The 19406-nt window shown below is 45.4% G+C and overlaps 1 protein-coding gene across 1 annotated transcript in view; it reads left to right on the top strand.

The window, feature by feature from the left end:
- Nucleotides 1-209: 209 nt before the first annotated feature.
- frem1b (Fras1 related extracellular matrix 1b) overlaps nucleotides 210-19406 on the top strand; it is an 83934-nt gene continuing 64737 nt past the window's right edge. Inside the window, exons 1-13 of the mRNA XM_061888744.1 lie at nucleotides 210-1243; nucleotides 4118-4360; nucleotides 4428-4522; nucleotides 4913-5172; nucleotides 5270-5469; nucleotides 8054-8377; nucleotides 13209-13317; nucleotides 13394-13525; nucleotides 15097-15441; nucleotides 16102-16244; nucleotides 16323-16519; nucleotides 16606-16696; nucleotides 16772-16939. Coding sequence (XP_061744728.1) covers nucleotides 4142-4360; nucleotides 4428-4522; nucleotides 4913-5172; nucleotides 5270-5469; nucleotides 8054-8377; nucleotides 13209-13317; nucleotides 13394-13525; nucleotides 15097-15441; nucleotides 16102-16244; nucleotides 16323-16519; nucleotides 16606-16696; nucleotides 16772-16939 — 2283 coding nt within the window. The 5' untranslated portion in view covers nucleotides 210-1243; nucleotides 4118-4141. The remainder of the gene's footprint in view (nucleotides 1244-4117; nucleotides 4361-4427; nucleotides 4523-4912; nucleotides 5173-5269; nucleotides 5470-8053; nucleotides 8378-13208; nucleotides 13318-13393; nucleotides 13526-15096; nucleotides 15442-16101; nucleotides 16245-16322; nucleotides 16520-16605; nucleotides 16697-16771; nucleotides 16940-19406) is intronic.

Genomic DNA, 19406 nt, shown 5'->3' with positions numbered 1-19406 from the left:
ATTGTGAACATGCCATCCATGATTGTGAACATGCCATTCATGATTTAAAGATCGCCCTAGGGCTGCCCAAACGAAATGACACGTCGGACCAAATTTGGCCACTCTTGGCGTCCCTGATCTAGAGATTTAAGGCTTGAAGGTAAAAGAAAAAGAAAAAGAAAGAAAAATATGACTTACTTTTCAAACTTTTATGCCTGATTTCCTATCAGGCCCACAGGACCTTGAACATGTTCTCAACTTGAGGAGAGCTCTAAGGCTTCAAAAAGCTACATTAAATATAAAACTAGTGCAGCCCTGAGTTTGGACACCCCTGGTCCAGATAGTCCTTGCATTCCTCTCCAGCCCGCAGAGTAAGACAGGCCAGCAGGGGGCGGGGCTTCAGTATGGGGGAACGTCAACGAGTCCAGTTAAGCGCCCATTTCCTTTTTAGGCCGCTCCGGTCCGTTGCAGGGTGACATTCCGGGTCAGCGAGAAGGGGAAATTAATTCCAGGCTAACGTCAGGCTGACAGCAGCCCCAGGGGGTCCGAGGTGGGCGGCAGGCCAAACGCTGGAGTCACCACGCAAAGGCTAACAGTCAGAAGACATCAGAGCAGGCGGACAGTCGAGTGGAAGTCACACTTTTCCCTTCTTCTCAACACACACACAAACTATTGTTGTTGTTTACACAAACAATGCAGCAACGATACCACGGCGCCTTGTTAGCGTGTGGAAAGTACAATTTAGGGAGCTGTACACTTTCCTGAAATGGATGAGATGATGAAGATACAGACAAGAAGTTAGGTCACCTTCTTCTTCTTCACTTCTTTGCCACTTCAAACATAGCCACAGCTTGACCCTGGAACGGATCATACCAGTGCTTGCTTCTTGGTGGGAGCTCCACAGCGCCACCAGGGGGCCGGGTCGAGGGAACTAATGAGGGCCATGAAGATGAAAAGAAAGACTGGGCTGACGGACTTTAGCTAAGATGATGTGTAGTCCTGACAGGCTTTCTTTTCAATAAACTTCTTCACGTTCTTTAGGTGGGACAACAGGACATGAGGAGCAGGAGGGAGTGTGGGCCAAGCGGGGGTGGGGGTTTGTGTGTGTGTGTGTGTGTGTGTGTGTGTGTGTGTGTGTGTTGTAAAAGTCTTGGAGTTTGTCAGCACACTTCCTGTCTGCTGGCCGACTCTCACGCTGCACAGCTTTCATACTCCTCACATGTGAACACGTGCACTGAAGACACAGCAACACCCGTTCAGCAAAGTAAGTCAACCACAAGTCTCGGCCTCTCGCACGACTAACTTGTCCGTAGCAACACCCGCTCAGCAAGGTAAGTCAACCACAAGTCTCGGCCTCTCGCACGACTAACTTGTCCGTAGCAACACCCGTTCAGCAAGGTAAGTCAACCACAAGTCTCCGCCTCTCGCACGACTAACTTGTCCGTAGCAACACCCGCTCAGCAAAGTAAGTCAACCACAAGTCTCGGCCTCTCGCACGACTAACTTGTCCGTAGCAACACCCGCTCAGCAAGGTAAGTCAACCACAAGTCTCCGCCTCTCGCACGACTAACTTGTCCGTAGCAACACCCGTTCAGCAAGGTAAGTCAACCACAAGTCTCGGCCTCTCGCACGACTAACTTGTCCGTAGCAACACCCGCTCAGCAAAGTAAGTCAACCACAAGTCTCGGCCTCTCGCACGACTAACTTGTCCGTAGCAACACCCGCTCAGCAAAGTAAGTCAACCACAAGTCTCGGCCTCTCGCACGACTAACTTGTCCGTAGCAACACCCGCTCAGCAAGGTAAGTCAACCACAAGTCTCGGCCTCTCGCACGACTAACTTGTCCGTAGCAACACCCGCTCAGCAAAGTAAGTCAACCACAAGTCTCGGCCTCTCGCACGACTAACTTGTCCGTAGCAACACCCGCTCAGCAAGGTAAGTCAACCACAAGTCTCGGCCTCTCGCACGACTAACTTGTCCGTAGCAACACCCGTTCAGCAAGGTAAGTCAACCACAAGTCTCGGCCTCTCGCACGACTAACTTGTCCGTAGCAACACCCGCTCAGCAAAGTAAGTCAACCACAAGTCTCGGCCTCTCGCACGACTAACTTGTCCGTAGCAACACCCGCTCAGCAAGGTAAGTCAACCACAAGTCTCGGCCTCTCGCACGACTAACTTGTCCGTAGCAACACCCGCTCAGCAAGGTAAGTCAACCACAAGTCTCGGCCTCTCGCACGACTAACTTGTCCGTAGCAACACCCGCTCAGCAAAGTAAGTCAACCACAAGTCTCGGCCTCTCGCACGACTAACTTGTCCGTAGCAACACCCGTTCAGCAAAGTAAGTCAACCACAAGTCTCGGCCTCTCGCACGACTAACTTGTCCGTAGCAACACCCGTTCAGCAAGGTAAGTCAACCACAAGTCTCGGCCTCTCGCACGACTAACTTGTCCGTAGCAACACCCGCTCAGCAAAGTAAGTCAACAACAAGTCTCGGCCTCTCGCACGACTAACTTGTCCGTAGCAACACCCGCTCAGCAAGGTAAGTCAACCACAAGTCTCGGCCTCTCGCACGACTAACTTGTCCGTAGCAACACCCGCTCAGCAAGGTAAGTCAACAACAAGTCTCGGCCTCTCGCACGACTAACTTGTCCGTAGCAACACCCGCTCAGCAAGGTAAGTCAACCACAAGTCTCGGCCTCTCGCACGACTAACTTGTCCGTAGCAACACCCGCTCAGCAAAGTAAGTCAACCACAAGTCTCGGCCTCTCGCACGACTAACTTGTCCGTAGCAACACCCGCTCAGCAAGGTAAGTCAACCACAAGTCTCGGCCTCTCGCACGACTAACTTGTCCGTAGCAACACCCGCTCAGCAAAGTAAGTCAACCACAAGTCTCGGCCTCTCGCACGACTAACTTGTCCGTAGCAACACCCGCTCAGCAAGGTAAGTCAACCACAAGTCTCGGCCTCTCGCACGACTAACTTGTCCGTAGCAACACCCGTTCAGCAAGGTAAGTCAACCACAAGTCTCGGCCTCTCGCACGACTAACTTGTCCGTAGCAACACCCGCTCAGCAAAGTAAGTCAACCACAAGTCTCGGCCTCTCGCACGACTAACTTGTCGGTAGCAACACCCGCTCAGCAAGGTAAGTCAACCACAAGTCTCGGCCTCTCGCACGACTAACTTGTCCGTAGCAACACCCGTTCAGCAAGGTAAGTCAACCACAAGTCTCGGCCTCTCGCACGACTAACTTGTCCGTAGCAACACCCGTTCAGCAAGGTAAGTCAACCACAAGTCTCGGCCTCTCGCACAACTAACTTGTCCGTAGCAACACCCGCTCAGCAAAGTAAGTCAACCACAAGTCTCGGCCTCTCGCACGACTAACTTGTCCGTAGCAACACCCGCTCAGCAAAGTAAGTCAACCACAAGTCTCGGCCTCTCGCACGACTAACTTGTCCGTAGCAACACCCGCTCAGCAAGGTAAGTCAACCACAAGTCTCGGCCTCTCGCACGACTAACTTGTCCGTAGCAACACCCGCTCAGCAAGGTAAGTCAACCACAAGTCTCGGCCTCTCGCACGACTAACTTGTCCGTAGCAACACCCGCTCAGCAAGGTAAGTCAACCACAAGTCTCGGCCTCTCGCACGACTAACTTGTCCGTAGCAACACCCGCTCAGCAAAGTAAGTCAACCACAAGTCTCGGCCTCTCGCACGACTAACTTGTCCGTAGCAACACCCGCTCAGCAAGGTAAGTCAACCACAAGTCTCGGCCTCTCGCACGACTAACTTGTCCGTAGCAACACCCGCTCAGCAAAGTAAGTCAACCACAAGTCTCGGCCTCTCGCACGACTAACTTGTCCGTAGCAACACCCGCTCAGCAAGGTAAGTCAACCACAAGTCTCGGCCTCTCGCACGACTAACTTGTCCGTAGCAACACCCGCTCAGCAAAGTAAGTCAACCACAAGTCTCGGCCTCTCGCACGACTAACTTGTCCGTAGCAACACCCGCTCAGCAAAGTAAGTCAACCACAAGTCTCGGCCTTGTGACTTCAGAGTTTTCTGAAGATATTTGTAGGATTTAGAGTCAGTTAATCCGGTGAAAGTCATTAGCATAAGCAATAGTGACATCAAATCTGCTTGACAGGAAGTTTTCCCATCCACATTCAACATGGCCGCCGTTTGCGCCCTCTTCTTGCTGGCGGCGGCGCTCGCTGTGGGCGGTGAGACGCTGGTGGTGGTCAATGTGGGCATGGAGGTGGCGAGAGGGAGATCTGCCTTCCTCACCAAAGAACAGCTGACCATCAGTGCGGAGGCTGACGCCCACTGCAAGGTGGAGGTGGTCCTCAACGAGCCCGTCATGCAGCGAGTGGGCCGCCTCACGCCGCAGGTTAGGACACACCCACTTTAACCTCTGACCTGATGCATCAGCACAGGCTCAACGATTTTGTTGACAGGTGTTTGACTGCGACTTCCTGCCCCACCAAATCAAGTACCAACACCACGGGAGTCCTCTACTGGACCAGGACTCTGTCCTACTCCGGGTCTACAGGTTGGTTGCCGTCCCAACTCCAGTTGTGTTCTGTCTGTAGTCCTGAATACAGTTCTGTTCTTTGTCTCTAATACTGAATCCAGTCCTGTTATTGGTCTGTAGTCCCTAGTCCACTCTGTTTTTGTCCCCTGGTTAATAAGTTCAATTATGTTCTCTGTCTCTAGTTCTGAATCAGGAACTATTCTTTATTCTTGTCTTAAGTACATTCCTTTTATTTCTAGTCCTGCGTCAAATATATTTCTTAGTTGAGTCCAAGATCCAAACGAAATCTTGAATTAACAACAGTCCACCGATACATTCTGCCCTGAATGACTGGACCAGTAGAATTGGTCCACTTCTAAGTCCAAGTCCAGTTTGATAAAGTCCTTGGATGATGTTGTCTCCGTGGAGGTTCTCATCTTCAGAGACATTGGTGGAGACGGTGGTTCTTCCAGTGCGAGTGGTGGATTCTGGTTCCAGTCTTGCGGACTTGGGTAGTACTGGATTGGTGGTTCCTGACTTCTACGCGCTGTCCAACCCCATTGACCGCTCAGTGCTCAACATAAAACCCAGAGACGACGCAGTGTGCACAGTCCGACTGGTTACATCAGGCGCCGGCGTGCTGGCAATGGGTCATCTAGTGAGGGAGGACGACGCCTCTCAGAGGAAAGGTGCATGACTACAGGGCCAACCTGTGCTTGGTTCTGGTACCAGGCGTCAGTGTACCCTGGTAGATATCAACTTTTGTCACTTTCTATCGCCATGCAGGTCGGGACGTGGCGGCGCTCTGCCCGGGAAACAAAGCCTGCAAGGGTGGCACCAAGGAGGTCCGCTCCCTGAAAACCAGCTGCCAGGACTTCCTGACCTCAGGCCTTAAGTATCAACACCTCAGTCCGCCATCCCCTGACGTAGACTATGTCGCCATCAGTGTGGAGCTGAGGGAGCAGGCTACCAGGGCACTGCTGGAGGTACATGTCACCTGACCCCTGGATTACATCTTTTCAAAATTGAGTTCAAAACATGCTAACATGCTGGTGTCAAATACATACAAACAGAGACTATTAGGCTCTTGCCTTTCTATTTACTCGTTGTGCGCTTCCTAGTCACGTGACCGCCACAGTCCAATCAGCTGTAGTTGTATGCCGGTAGCAGGAAGTGACTGGTATGCTCTTGCTCTGTTTACTCTTTGGGAGCTCGGTGCACTCTCCCTTGTCACGTGACCGCCGCGGTCCAATCGGTGGTGCTTATGAGCCGCAAGCAGGAAGTAGCCAGGGGACAGGACGGGATGGGAAGATCGATCGTATTTCTGCTTGAGGTAGCTTTTAAATATCGGTTTCACCTGAAATATTGTGCTGACGGATTTTAAACTACATGCCTATTTTGTAACTTTATACAACTGACTTCCAGCGCCGGGTTTCTTTGTCTTTAAGCTGAGTTTGACTGTAGAAGCTGAGTTGGTGAGTCCATATTGATGACAATAGCACTTGAAGCATTCATCTTTCTTCTTTCTGGAATATTCTCAATCCTCCATATAAAAGGTGTATGACTTCAACTAATGATCACATTTGTGTATTGAATGTACTTTTATGTGTGTTTGGATCATAAGCACATTTAGTGCACTGACTGCTTTGTGTTGCTCATAATTATGCTGCTAAGGGTTATTTCAGCATTTTATTGCATATTGGGATTCTGATATGTTTATTGATTTATATTGTACAATATGGAGGAAAGAACTAGAAATTATTGAATATTTATTATGAATAGTAATAATACATTGAACAATATATCATGAGTACTGGATAATGCAAATAGTTAAAGAAGATTATTTGTGTAGACATGGATTTATAAGAATAGTCCTGGCTTACACAGGCCAGGCTTCTCTTTTTGATGGCCAGCTAAGGAAAAGAATCACCTAGTCCAAGGATCAAGTTTGGAAGATTCCAGCCAGGAAGCTGAGCACAACCTGCTCTGTCTGGGCTGGTAGGAGACTCTCCAGTCAACACTTTAAAATTGTCACTTTACCTGCAGCACATGGACTGTACTGCCATCCTTTTTCCCCCAAGAACAACTATCTGAACTGACATTTAAACAACATCCAGAGACACTGAATAGTTCAATGCAATTGTGTATATGTTTATAGTACTTGTGTTGTGTCTTCAATTACCTTTCATGTTGAATGGCCATTCAACTCATTGTGTGTGTATATCTGCTGTCCATCATTGTGTGTATATATCTGCTGTCCATCATTGTGTGTATATATCTGCTGTCCATCATTGTGTGTATATATCTGCTGTCCATCATTGTGTGTATATATCTGCTGTCCATCATTGTGTGTGTATATCTGCTGTCCATCATTGTGTGTATATATCTGCTGTCCATCATTGTGTGTATATATCTGCTGTCCATCATTGTGTGTATATATCTGCTGTCCATCATTGTGTGTATATATCTGCTGTCCATCATTGTGTGTATATATCTGCTGTCCATCATTGTGTGTATATATCTGCTGTCCATCATTGTGTGTATATATCTGCTGTCCATCATTGTGTGTATATATCTGCTGTCCATCATTGTGTGTATATATCTGCTGTCCATCATTGTGTGTATATCTGCTGTCCATCATTGTGTGTGTATATCTGCTGTCCATCATTGTGTGTATATATCTGCTGTCCATCATTGTGTGTGTATATCTGCTGTCCATCATTGTGTGTGTATATCTGCTGTCCATCATTGTGTGTATATATCTGCTGTCCATCATTGTGTGTATATATCTGCTGTCCATCATTGTGTGTATATATCTGCTGTCCATCATTGTGTGTATATATCTGCTGTCCATCATTGTGTGTATATATCTGCTGTCCATCATTGTGTGTATATATCTGCTGTCCATCATTGTGTGTATATATCTGCTGTCCATCATTGTGTGTATATATCTGCTGTCCATCATTGTGTGTATATATCTGCTGTCCATCATTGTGTGTATATATCTGCTGTCCATCATTGTGTGTATATATCTGCTGTCCATCATTGTGTGTATATATCTGCTGTCCATCATTGTGTGTATATATCTGCTGTCCATCACTAATTCTCTAATACACGGTGTCAACCAAACTACAATTCAAGCTCTGTCTCTCTCTAGGAGTTGAAAGTAGTCTTCTGTTCCTAGGCCATAACACCCCATAAATAATAGATTGCATTGATTTGTAGCACGTATAGGTTACACTAGCTAATCTCTGAAAATGCTACCATAGCCTAATGTTAGCAGTGTAAAGGAGCAAAGAAGTGTCACGTTAATCAACTCTGATTCATGCAACCTCCAAAAGTCCACTGAAGAATCAAAGAGCTGCCGGAATGTGAGGAGTTGTGATATTTGGTTGGCAGGCAAGAGGCGTCGCTTCCCCTCACTTTTCTCGCTAAACAACTAAAGAGATTTAGCATCCAAATATTCTACACTTGCTCACCGTGTCTCTTTGCGACGTGTTGCATGATCATCACTGTCGTTCACACCCTGCCAGACACCAGACTAAAACTTTCTTTTGTATGCTTTTCAAGACGGAGACGCTGTGGCTACCGATTGTGATCCGTGGAGCCATGCCCAACCAGCTGCCTCAGGCCTCCTTCATGGCCTCCTTCATCCTGGAGGTGGACCAGTTCATCCTCACCCCGTTCACTACGGACGCCCTGGATGCCGAAGACCACGAGACGCCTAAAGACCAGCTGGTGTTCAATGTGACCGTCCCGCCGCCGGAAGGCTACATCACTCACCTGGACGACCACACCAAACCCATCGGGTCCTTTACATGGTTGGACCTGCAGGACATGAAGGTGGCCTACCAGCCGCCAAACAGCAGCCGAGTGCAACGCAACAACATGGAGGTACAGAGTGGTCTCCCATCTAAACATCTGCAAAAGTTATTTTCGGTTGGACCGGACCCAACGTGCTAATGCTGGCCGACCTCGGCCAAAATCTTAGTAGCTTAACCAAAAACCAAACAGCCAGTCCAGAAGTCCAAAAGTAGATTAAAGCAGAGATGCCACCTTGGCAAACAAAACCAGTCTTTTGAATGTTAAGTGAGCGGTGAGAACCAATTCTCAGATGCAAGTCTTTTGTTTGACACCTGATTGCTGAACGGACTAGAAGGGTAGTACAATCTGGTACTGGTTTTATTGCACATTTCTTAATTATTTGTGTATTTCTTTTGTATTGATAGAAAAAAAGGTATTTTTCTGCAATTAGAAGATATAATAGAAGAGTGATGTCACTCAAATCAGGTGATATGACCCCAATCTAGGGAGAGTTTCAAATGAAAACACAACAAAAATAAAATCATAATCAGTATTTTAGAATAATTAGAGAACCAGAATAATATGATACAATATTCTGAATATTATGTTATCTTATAACTGCCATCAGTAATTGTTTTATTGATCAAAAGTAATAGTAATTCATTACGATTTTTATTTAGAACGTTTCTTAATTGATTCAAAAAATCAGGAATGGATAAAAAAAAAAATATATATATATATATATATATATATATACATATATACTAATATTAATTTATTCATTTTCAATCTGTCCTGTCCAGCCACTCAGACAAATCATATAGTAGATGTAGATGATCTATATCTGCTCTACACATGTACTTTACACACCATATAGTAGATGTAGATGATCTATATCTGCTCTACACATGTACTTTACACACCATATAGTAGATGTAGATAATCTATATCTGCTCTACATGTACTTTACACACCATATAGTAGATGTAGATGATCTATATCTGCTGTACATGTACTTTACACACCATATAGTAGATGTAGATGATCTATATCTGCTGTACATGTACTTTACACACCATATAGTAGATGTAGATGATCTATATCTGCTGTACATGTACTTTACACACCATATAGTAGATGTAGATGATCTATATCTGCTGTACATGTACTTTACACACCATATAGTGGATGTAGATGATCTATATCCGCTGTACACATTTACTTTAGAGAAGAGAAGTGTTGGATACTTCTCTTGCTGCCTTATTTCTATTTGCCTTCATTAAATGCTCGGGAAGCATTTTAAGGAGGAATGTGGTTAATCATAGCACTAGCATTCAATGTTATTAAAAATGTATAGATTTTGAATGATATACTTGAATTTGAATCAAATGGTTATACCCAAGAACTAAAGTTGACAGTTTGATTGATAAGACACGTGTATTAGCCTCAGTTAAAGCAGGGCAAGAAAGTCTTGCTAAATGCTTCAAATGTGTTTTACTGCACCTCATTAGCTGGTTAGCACAGTATCTGATAGCAAGTCAGTGTGCTAGCCCGTCACCAAGCCACATAGAAGAACTAAGATCTTAAGAATTTACAACGATCCAAATACCACGTGCTAAACGACTTGTGCAAACTATCACATTGTGTGTACTATTAGTGCCAAAAATATGGCCCGGAATAGGTTTTGTGCGGCCCGCGGGCAGAGGTGGGTAGAGTAGCTAGAAATTGTACTCAAGTAAGAATGCTGTTACTTTAGAGATGTATTACTCAAGTAAAAGTAAGGAGTAGTCACCCAAATATTTACTTGAGTAAAAGTAAAAAGTATGTTGTGAAAAAACTACTCAAGTACTGAGTAACTGATGAGTAACCTGATTACGGCAACAAATAATGCACAAAAACATAAAAATAGCAATAAGCAAATTCAGAGCCAGGAATATCTCTTAAGCAACTAAAACAATAATATATATTAAATAATAGTACATTAAAATACTAATTTAAAAAATGGCACATTGAGCCAGAATAACTTAACAGCACCATAGCCTCAGTAGGCATTCATTGATTGATTGATTAAAACTTGTATTAGTAGATTGCACAGTACAGTACATATTCCGTACAATTGACAACTAAATGGTAACACCCCAATAAGACCGAGGAGAGCTGATTGGTCAACACTCACACTGATTAATTATTCATGTTCCTATTCCCAGCCAGGAATTACCGATGGTACACTTACCAACTTTAGCCTCAGGAGGAGCTAACCCCCGAAATTACCCTTAGACTTTTGGACTATAGACTATTTGTTATTATTATTAACCATACTTACCTTTTTAACTATACGTTAATTAAGCAGCTACCACTTAGCTTTACTTTGTGTGGGGGAGGTGATGCACCCCCACACTTTCTGGCGTTCCCTCTCTTTGGCTTGGCAAGCCGATGGACCTGACTGGGATTGAACCCAGGACCCTTTGATTGGGAGCTAGCTGTTTAACCATTCAGCTATTCTTGGTCGTCTTAAGGACAGATTTCGGGCCCCAATGACATATTCAATTGATAACCTGTCTCAGTAAACTATGATACAAAACAATAGCTTTCCTAGTTACGCATCAACTTGCCTGGGATTTGAACCCAGTGCCCTTTGATTGGGAGTTAGGAGCCTTAACCGTTCAGCTATCCCTGGTCTTCTTTGGACAAGATTTCGGGCCCCAATGACATATTTAATCACAAACCTGTCTCAGTGAGCTATAATATAAAACATTTACTCTTGCTGCTGGAGTTTTCATAGTTAACAGTGAACCTGGCAGGGATTTGATCCTTGCACTCTTTGATTGGGAGTTAGCTACTGTAACCATTCAGCTATCCTTGGATATCTTAAGGATAGATTTCGGGCCCCAATGACATATTCAATTGATAACCTGTCTCAGTAAACTATGATAGAAAACAACAGCTTTCCTAGTTACCAATCAATTTGCCTTGGTTTTGAACCCAGTGCCCTTTGATTGGGAGTTAGCAGCTTTAACCATTCAGCTATCCTTGGTCTTCTTTAAATAAGATTTCGGGCCCCAATGACATATTTAGTCGCGAACCTGTCTCAGTGAACTATAATATAAAACATTTAGTCTTGCTGCCGGAGTTCTCATAGTTACCAGTGAACCTGGCAGGGATTTGATCCTTGTACTCTTGGATTGTGAGCTAGCTACTGTAACCACTCAGCTATCCTTAGTCCTCTTAGAAGAAGATTTTGGTCCCCAATGACATATTGGGCACCTGTCTCACTACTGAAAAAGAAACACTGAGTCCTCACTGAGATTTGAACCCAGTTCCCCTTGCTTGATGGTCAACAGTGTTAACCACTCAGCTGTCCTGGGTCTTATTAGGCTGTGAATTCGGGGCCCTAATGACAAATGACAAATGACAAATGACAAATGACAAATGACAAATGTAATCAAGGACTTCTTTCTCTCTCATTTGACCAAAACTAATGGAGAGGAAGTACTAGCAGACATTCCATGCAGTGTAGACCGACATAAATCCCACCCAGAGTTAAATTGCTCTCACTACTGATGTTTGGACAAGTGTAGCCTACCTTGGCAATACATGCCACTACGTTGGAGACTCGAATGTGAAGTCAATCCCCCTTACCACCATGCCACTAGAGGAAAGACATTCAGCATCCAACATTGCAGAATGGTTGGAATAGGTAGTAGCCAGCTTTGAAATTCCCACAAGCAAAATGATTGCTATTGTGCAGGACAATGGTGCACTTTATAAAAAAAACAAAAACATTTTTGTAACACTCGCCTTGTTTTATTTGGCAAGTGGAAAGGACATGGTGCCAGTATGCTGTTTTTTTAAATAAAGTATTGGAAATGTTAGAAATGTAGTTTGTCTCTTTTATCCGATTATCAATCGATTAATCGAAGTAATAATCCACAGATTAATCGATTATCAAATTAATTGTTAGTTGCTGCCCCAATATATATATATATATATGTGTATATATATATATATACACATATATATATATATATATATATATATATATATATATATATATATATATATATATATATATATATACATATATATATATATATATATATATATATGCCTCGGGATGAGTTTGCTACGTATAAAAAATGTGCTGGAATTTTTTAATGAAAGAAACTGCTGTTCTAAATGTGTCCACTAGATGTCGCAATAACAATTATTTGTCTTTGTAGATGATGCAACATATGTAAACAAAAATAAATGAGCGAACTACATAAATAACATCTTGTAATTTGATTATGATATTATTTTTGTATCTTGATAGATTGAAAATGAACACAATGAGTTGACTGATGAACATTATCATATAGTTTATTCAGAAAGTATAAATAAGCACAAATAAAGATAGAATATTATTAGCCACAACATGTGAGTGTAAATAAACAACAACATTATGATTTGTACATTTTCACAATGTGTGTGTTGTATTTTTAAAGAAAGAAAACCATCTGAAGTTGTCTTTATTTTGAACTTATGCTACCCTCATTTTAGCAGTCCGGCCCGCTTGGGGGTACATTTGCCTCCGTGTGGCCCCCCAGTCCTAAAATGACTTTGACAGCCCTGCATTAGTCCAAATATGTTGACACGCACACAGACAAAACGTTCTCTGTCTCTCTATTGTTTGTCTTTACCGTGCGTTCATCTCCTTTCTCACAGCCATTGATGCCTAACTGTGCCAGTTTGCACAAACATTCCACACATGCTAAATGAAGATGCAAAACGGTGGCTGCAGAACAGTTTGAAACCTGATAAATCATGAGTTCTATACCCTCCTATTATTGGTAATCAGCAAACATGACCACAGAGCTGATAAATAGATGACGCACAGGTTTTCTAATACATATGAAGGTGTCTCACCTGTGTCCCGTTACAGGTGGAGTTCCGGGCCTTGGATGGTTACTACGCATCCAGCCCAGCCATGGTGGTCCACGTCTCCATCAGGGTGGCGGAGACAAAGGCACCCCGAGTGTCGTGGAACACGGGTACCATATGTGCAGACATCATCACAGAAGACAAGAAGTAGGATCATTGATGGTGACGCTGCCTGTGGCCGCTCAGGTCTTGACCTACTGGAGGGTCAGGCCCGACCAATCACGTGGGAGCAGCTGCAGATCGTGGACCACGACAACATCCATGCGGTCTTCCTGGTGGCCGTGGACGGACCTCTTCATGGACGTCTCAGCGTGAGAGGTCAGAAGATTTTGTTTTTAGATGAGATGAACTTCTTTCTGCGGACGTGACCTGGAGGCTGCCAGGCGGCCATTTGCAAAGGCAGAAGGGTGTGGAGTTGAAATGCTTCTACAGGAGTCTCCATGTTGACATGTAGTATTATTCTGAAAGAAGGGTGTGGAGTTGAAATGCTTCTACAGGAGTCTCCATGTTGACAAGTAGTATTATTCTGAAAGAAGGGTGTGGAGTTGAAATGCTTCTACATGAGTCTCCATGTTGACATGTAGTATTATTCTGAAAGAAGGGTGTGGAGTTGAAATGCTTCTACAGGAGTCTCCATGTTGACAAGTAGTATTATTCTGAAAGAAGGGTGTGGAGTTGAAATGCTTCTACATGAGTCTCCATGTTGACAAGTAGTATTATTCTGAAAGAAGGGTGTGGAGTTGAAATGCTTCTACAGGAGTCTCCATGTTGACAAGTAGTATTATTCTGAAAGAAGGGTGTGGAGTTGAAATGCTTCTACAGGAGTCTCCATGTTGACATGTGGTATTATTCTGAAAGAAGGGTGTGGAGTTGAAATGCTTCTACAGGAGTCTCCATGTTGACAAGTAGTATTATTCTGAAAGAAGGGTGTGGAGTTGAAATGCTTCTACAGGAGTCTCCATGTTGACATGTAGTATTATTCTGAAAGAAGGGTGTGGAGTTGAAATGCTTCTACAGGAGTCTCCATGTTGACATGTGGTATTATTCTGAAAGGTCAACAAAAAACTTTGATTCCAACTTTTGTCATCCTCTTCATCGTGCCTGTGAGGAACGCCGCGTCCCACCGGGGTTGACCCCTGTGGGGGCGAGGACGAGGCAGCGCGGGGACTGGTCCAACGCCTTCAGCCAAATGGATGTGTGCCTGTCGCCCCTCCCATCCCCCACGGCCCTCCGTGGGCCGGGTGCCCAACGCCACCTTTGGGCCCAATTATCAACGTCTCTCCGTCACTTGGACCGTCGCTAATGAGTTTGGGGCTGGCGACTGCTCGTCTCTCAAGCTGTCACGTGACCTTGGCCTTCTGTCTCCCTGGCATGCGCACGCACGCAGGAAGACAACTCCCCTTCCTGGCACGCGGGCGGCCACCGGGACGGACGCCATGTTTTGGTGTCGACAGCAGCGCGGGCCTTCAGGCGCCAAGAGAAGCGTGTTACTTCCAGGCAGCGATAGCGCACGTGTCGCAGTCGGTAATTGAATCAAAGTGCGAAAAGCAGACGCCACAACAACACATGGTCATGTGACGCCGCGCTGTTAGCGTTAGCATGTTGCAAGGAAGGCCAGCCAGCGAAGGAGCGCCACCTACTTCTTATTCCAACTGCATCAAAACAAGGACGGGATCACGTACGACAAATATTTAGCTGAACACCGTCTGATGATGATGACATCACAACGGTAAACCTTGAAGGAGTTTGTTTCAATAAAATTCAATACTTAGTTATCCGTTAGGAACTTCGTGTGCGAAGCGGCGTCAATTTGCGGCCAAAGAAAAAAGATGCTGGATGCAGAGGAAACAAGGCGCTCATTTTTCATACACGCATCTTTTTGTCTGCAGGTGGGAAGGCTTTCATGTTCCGAGTGCAGGACCTGAGGGAGGGCGTGGTGGTCTACCACCACTCAGACAGTGACACCACCCGTGACCACATCGTGTTTCGCATCAGCGACGGACGCCACAGCATCCGCCACAAGTTCCCCATCAACATACTCCACAAAGATGACTCTCCACCCTTCCTGGTCAACAACGTGGCCTTGGAAGTCCAGGAAGGTGGCGCTGTGCGACTGCAGGAGACCACACTGTTGGCCTCGGACCTGGACTCCAGTGATGACTACATCCTCTACCAGATAACCGCCCCTCCTCGGGCGGGGCAGCTGGTCAGAAAGACCTCCCCTCAGGAGCCAGGTGAGGGGGCGGGGCCTGTTGGCGGCATAAAACCGTGCTATTCAATTGGCGGCCCGGGGGACAGATCTGGCCCAGGAATGACACCATACCACCAAATCATACCCCATTTCAATTCAAAACTTGTGGGACAAACATTTTTGCAGAAAATTCCTGAAGAAACCCTAAAGTGCTACAGAAGTTGGAGCACTGTGAAGACATTGGCAGACGCTTCAATCTAGCTAGCAAACACAACACAGGGCTTTACAAGTCAGGAGCTCCTCAAGGCACCTCTTTAAGTCCTCCTTTTATTCGGAATGTGATTTATGTAACTAAATTGTTGCTGTAGTTTGTTTATTTCGGATGCAGTCATTTGTTCAATTCCTTTAGTTAGTGGTGTTCCTCAAGGTTCTATTTTAGGTCCTCTCTTTTTCATCTTCTTAAAACCTGATGTCATGGAGATGATCTTTGAGTAGCTTTTTTGCAAAGGTCCTTAAAAACAGCAAGACGCTCCTGGAGCTGATGAAAGAATAGACCAAAAAATACAAAATTAGCCGAATAGGGAAGGGAGACGTCTGGCCACCTGGTCCTTAGCTTTCCGGAAACGTGGCCCCCAAAACAATTGAGTGGAATATTCCTGGCATAGTTGGAAGAAAACAGGCTAATGCTGATTTGTCCTTACAGGACTTCCTGTGGACAGATTCCTTCAGCGAAATGTGCTCCTGGGTCAGATCTACTACCAGCACTCAGGAGAAGAACACTTTGAAGACTCCTTCGACTTCATACTGTCAGACATCCAGGAGCCACCAAACCTCTCGCATGCCTACGTGAGTCCGACCCCTGCCAGCGGGCCGCTCGCTTCCTTCCTCCCAGCATGCTTGGCTCACAGTTCTGCTGGTTCCCAGACGACGGTTGTGAACGTTTTCCCTGTGGAGGACCAGTTGCCCGTGGAAGTTTCAGGAAGCAGCCGTCGACTGACAGTGAAAGAGACGGAGGTAGTTTACATCACGCGGTCCCACCTGCACTTCAGCCACACGGAACACCCCGACACGGACCTGACTTACGTCATCACTCGGCCCTGCTTTAGCCCGCTGCATCCTGGGTAACGCCTGCTGATGTCAGCCATGCTGCTGACACTAACTCTGATTCATGTTACTAACATAGCGCTGATCTTTTATCCATTTGCAGCTTGATGGACGCCGGGCGTCTCTTTTACACGGACAGCGGCACCCCAATGAGGCGCGACCCTACTGCGCCAGTATTGATGTCTTTCACACAGGTTTAGAGCAACGAGTTCATTGTTTGATTCCCTGAAGAGGCATGCAGACATAAAGTGTCCCCTTTGCCATCCCAGCATGCAGTGGACCACATGAAGGTGGCGTTCATGCCGCCAGTGGAGGACATCGGTCCACAGTCTCTGTTGGTCCAGTTCACCTTCTCCGTCAGTGACCATCATGGCGGCACCGTCTCCGGCCTGCATTTCAACATCACCATCATCCCCGTGGACGACCAGGCGCCAGAGGTCAGAGATCGCCAGGCACTTCTTCATGTTCTCATTTAGGTGCTGAGCCTCCAGCTGGGGGATGAGCCTGGTTACAAACACTTTGCTCCCCCGCTGTTCAGTTTTCCCTGGGGAAAAGCTTTGCACTGCACATGTAAACGCGTGAAATCAACCGTTCGGGCCCCAACTTGTGTGCGGATAAAGCGTCTGGACTGCTGGGGGAGGCCTGTCCACAACCCTTTAATCCCGCACGTATACACCCGAGAACTATTTACTCTGACGTCAGACGGAACGTCACCAGGTTTACGGCGCTACCTCGAGTGACACTTCAAAAGCAAAGGGGGGGGGGGACATGAGAATACAAACAAACAGCACGGCGACCTAAAGTCAGCATGACTGGTGTGACTAGGAGACTACGGTCTGCCTTAGCGTTCTGAAAGAACTTACAAACCCCGTTTCCATATGAGTTGGGAAATTGTGTTAGATGTAAATATAAACAGAATACAATGATTTGCAAATCCTTTTCAAGCCATATTCAGTTGAATATGCTACAAAGACAACATATTTCATGTTCAAACTCATAAACTTTATTTGTTGTTGTTGCAAATAATCATTAACTTTAGAATTTGATGCAAGCAACACGTGACAAAGAAGTTGGGAAAGGTGGCAATAAATACTGATAAAGTTGAGAAATGCTCATCAAACACTTATTTGGAACATCCCACAGGTGTGCAGGCTAATTGGGAACAGGTGGGTGCCATGATTGGCTATAAAAACAGCTTCCATGAAATGCTAAGTAATTCACAAACAAGGATGGGGTGAGGGTCACCACTTTGTAAGCAAATTGTCAAACAGTTTTAGAACAACATTTCTCAACCAGCTATTGCAAGGAAATTAGGGATTTTACCATCTATGGTCCGTAAAATCATCAAAAGGTTCAGAGAATCTGGAGAAATCACTGCACGTAAGCGATGATATTATGGACCTTTGAGCCCTCAGGCGATACTGCATCAAAATCCGACATCAGTGTGTAAAGGTTATCACCACATGGGCTCAGGAACACTTCAGAAAACCACTGTCAGTAATTACAGTTGGTCCCTACATCTGTAAGTGCAAGTTAAAACTCTACTATGCAAAGCAAAACCCATTTATCAACAACACTACCTGAAACGCCGCCGGCTTCGCTGGGCCTGAGCTCATCTGAGATGGACTGATGCAAAGTGGAAAAGTGTTCTGTGGTCTGACGAGTCCACATTTCAAATTATATTTGGAAACAGAGGATGTGGTGTCCTCCCGAACAAAGAGGAAAATAACCATCTGGATTGTTGTAGGCACAAAGTGTAAAAGCCAGCATGTGTGATGGTATGGGGGTGTATTAGTGAACAAGACATGGGTAACTTACACATGTGTGATGGTATGGGGGTGTATTAGTGCCCAAGACATGGGTAACTTACACATGTGTGATGGTATGGGGGTGTATTAGTGAACAAGGCATGGGTAACTTACACATGTGTGATGGTATGGGGGTGTATTAGTGAACAAGACATGTTTAACTTACACATGTGTGATGGTATGGGGGTGTATTAGTGAACAAGACATGGGTAACTTACACATGTGTGATGGTATGGGGGTGTATTAGTGCCCAAGGCATGGGTAACTTACACATGTGTGATGGTATGGGGGTGTATTAGTGCCCAAGGCATGGGTAACTTACACATGTGTGATGGTATGGGGGTGTATTAGTGCCCAAGGCATGGGTAACTTACACATGTGTGATGGTATGGGGGTGTATTAGTGCCCAAGACATGGGTAACTTACACATGTGTGATGGTATGGGGGTGTATTAGTGAACAAGACATGGGTAACTTACACATGTGTGATGGTATGGGGGTGTATTAGTGAACAAGACATGGGTAACTTACACATGTGTGATGGTATGGGGGTGTATTAGTGAACAAGACATGGGTAACTTACACATGTGTGATGGTATGGGGGTGTATTAGTGCCCAAGGCATGGGTAACTTACACATGTGTGATGGTATGGGGGTGTATTAGTGCCCAAGGCATGGGTAACTTACACATGTGTGATGGTATGGGGGTGTATTAGTGCCCAAGGCATGGGTAACTTACACATGTGTGATGGTATGGGGGTGTATTAGTGCCCAAGACATGGGTAACTTACACATGTGTGATGGTATGGTGGTGCATTAGTGGCCAAGGCATGGGTAACTTACACATGTGTGATGGTATGGGGGTGTATTAGTGCCCAAGGCATGGGTAACTTACACATGTGTGATGGTATGGGGGTGTATTAGTGAACAAGACATGACTAACTTACACATGTGTGATGGTATGGGGGTGTATTATTGCCCAAGACATGGGTAACTTACACATGTGTGATGGTATGGGGGTGTATTAGTGCCCAAGGCATGGGTAACTTACACATGTGTGATGGTATGGGGGTGTATTAGTGAACAAGACATGACTA

The sequence above is a fragment of the Nerophis ophidion genome, linkage group LG26 (assembly GCF_033978795.1).
Source record: "Nerophis ophidion isolate RoL-2023_Sa linkage group LG26, RoL_Noph_v1.0, whole genome shotgun sequence".
Lineage (NCBI taxonomy): Eukaryota > Metazoa > Chordata > Actinopteri > Syngnathiformes > Syngnathidae > Nerophis > Nerophis ophidion.
This window is presented reverse-complemented; position numbering and strand designations above follow the sequence as displayed.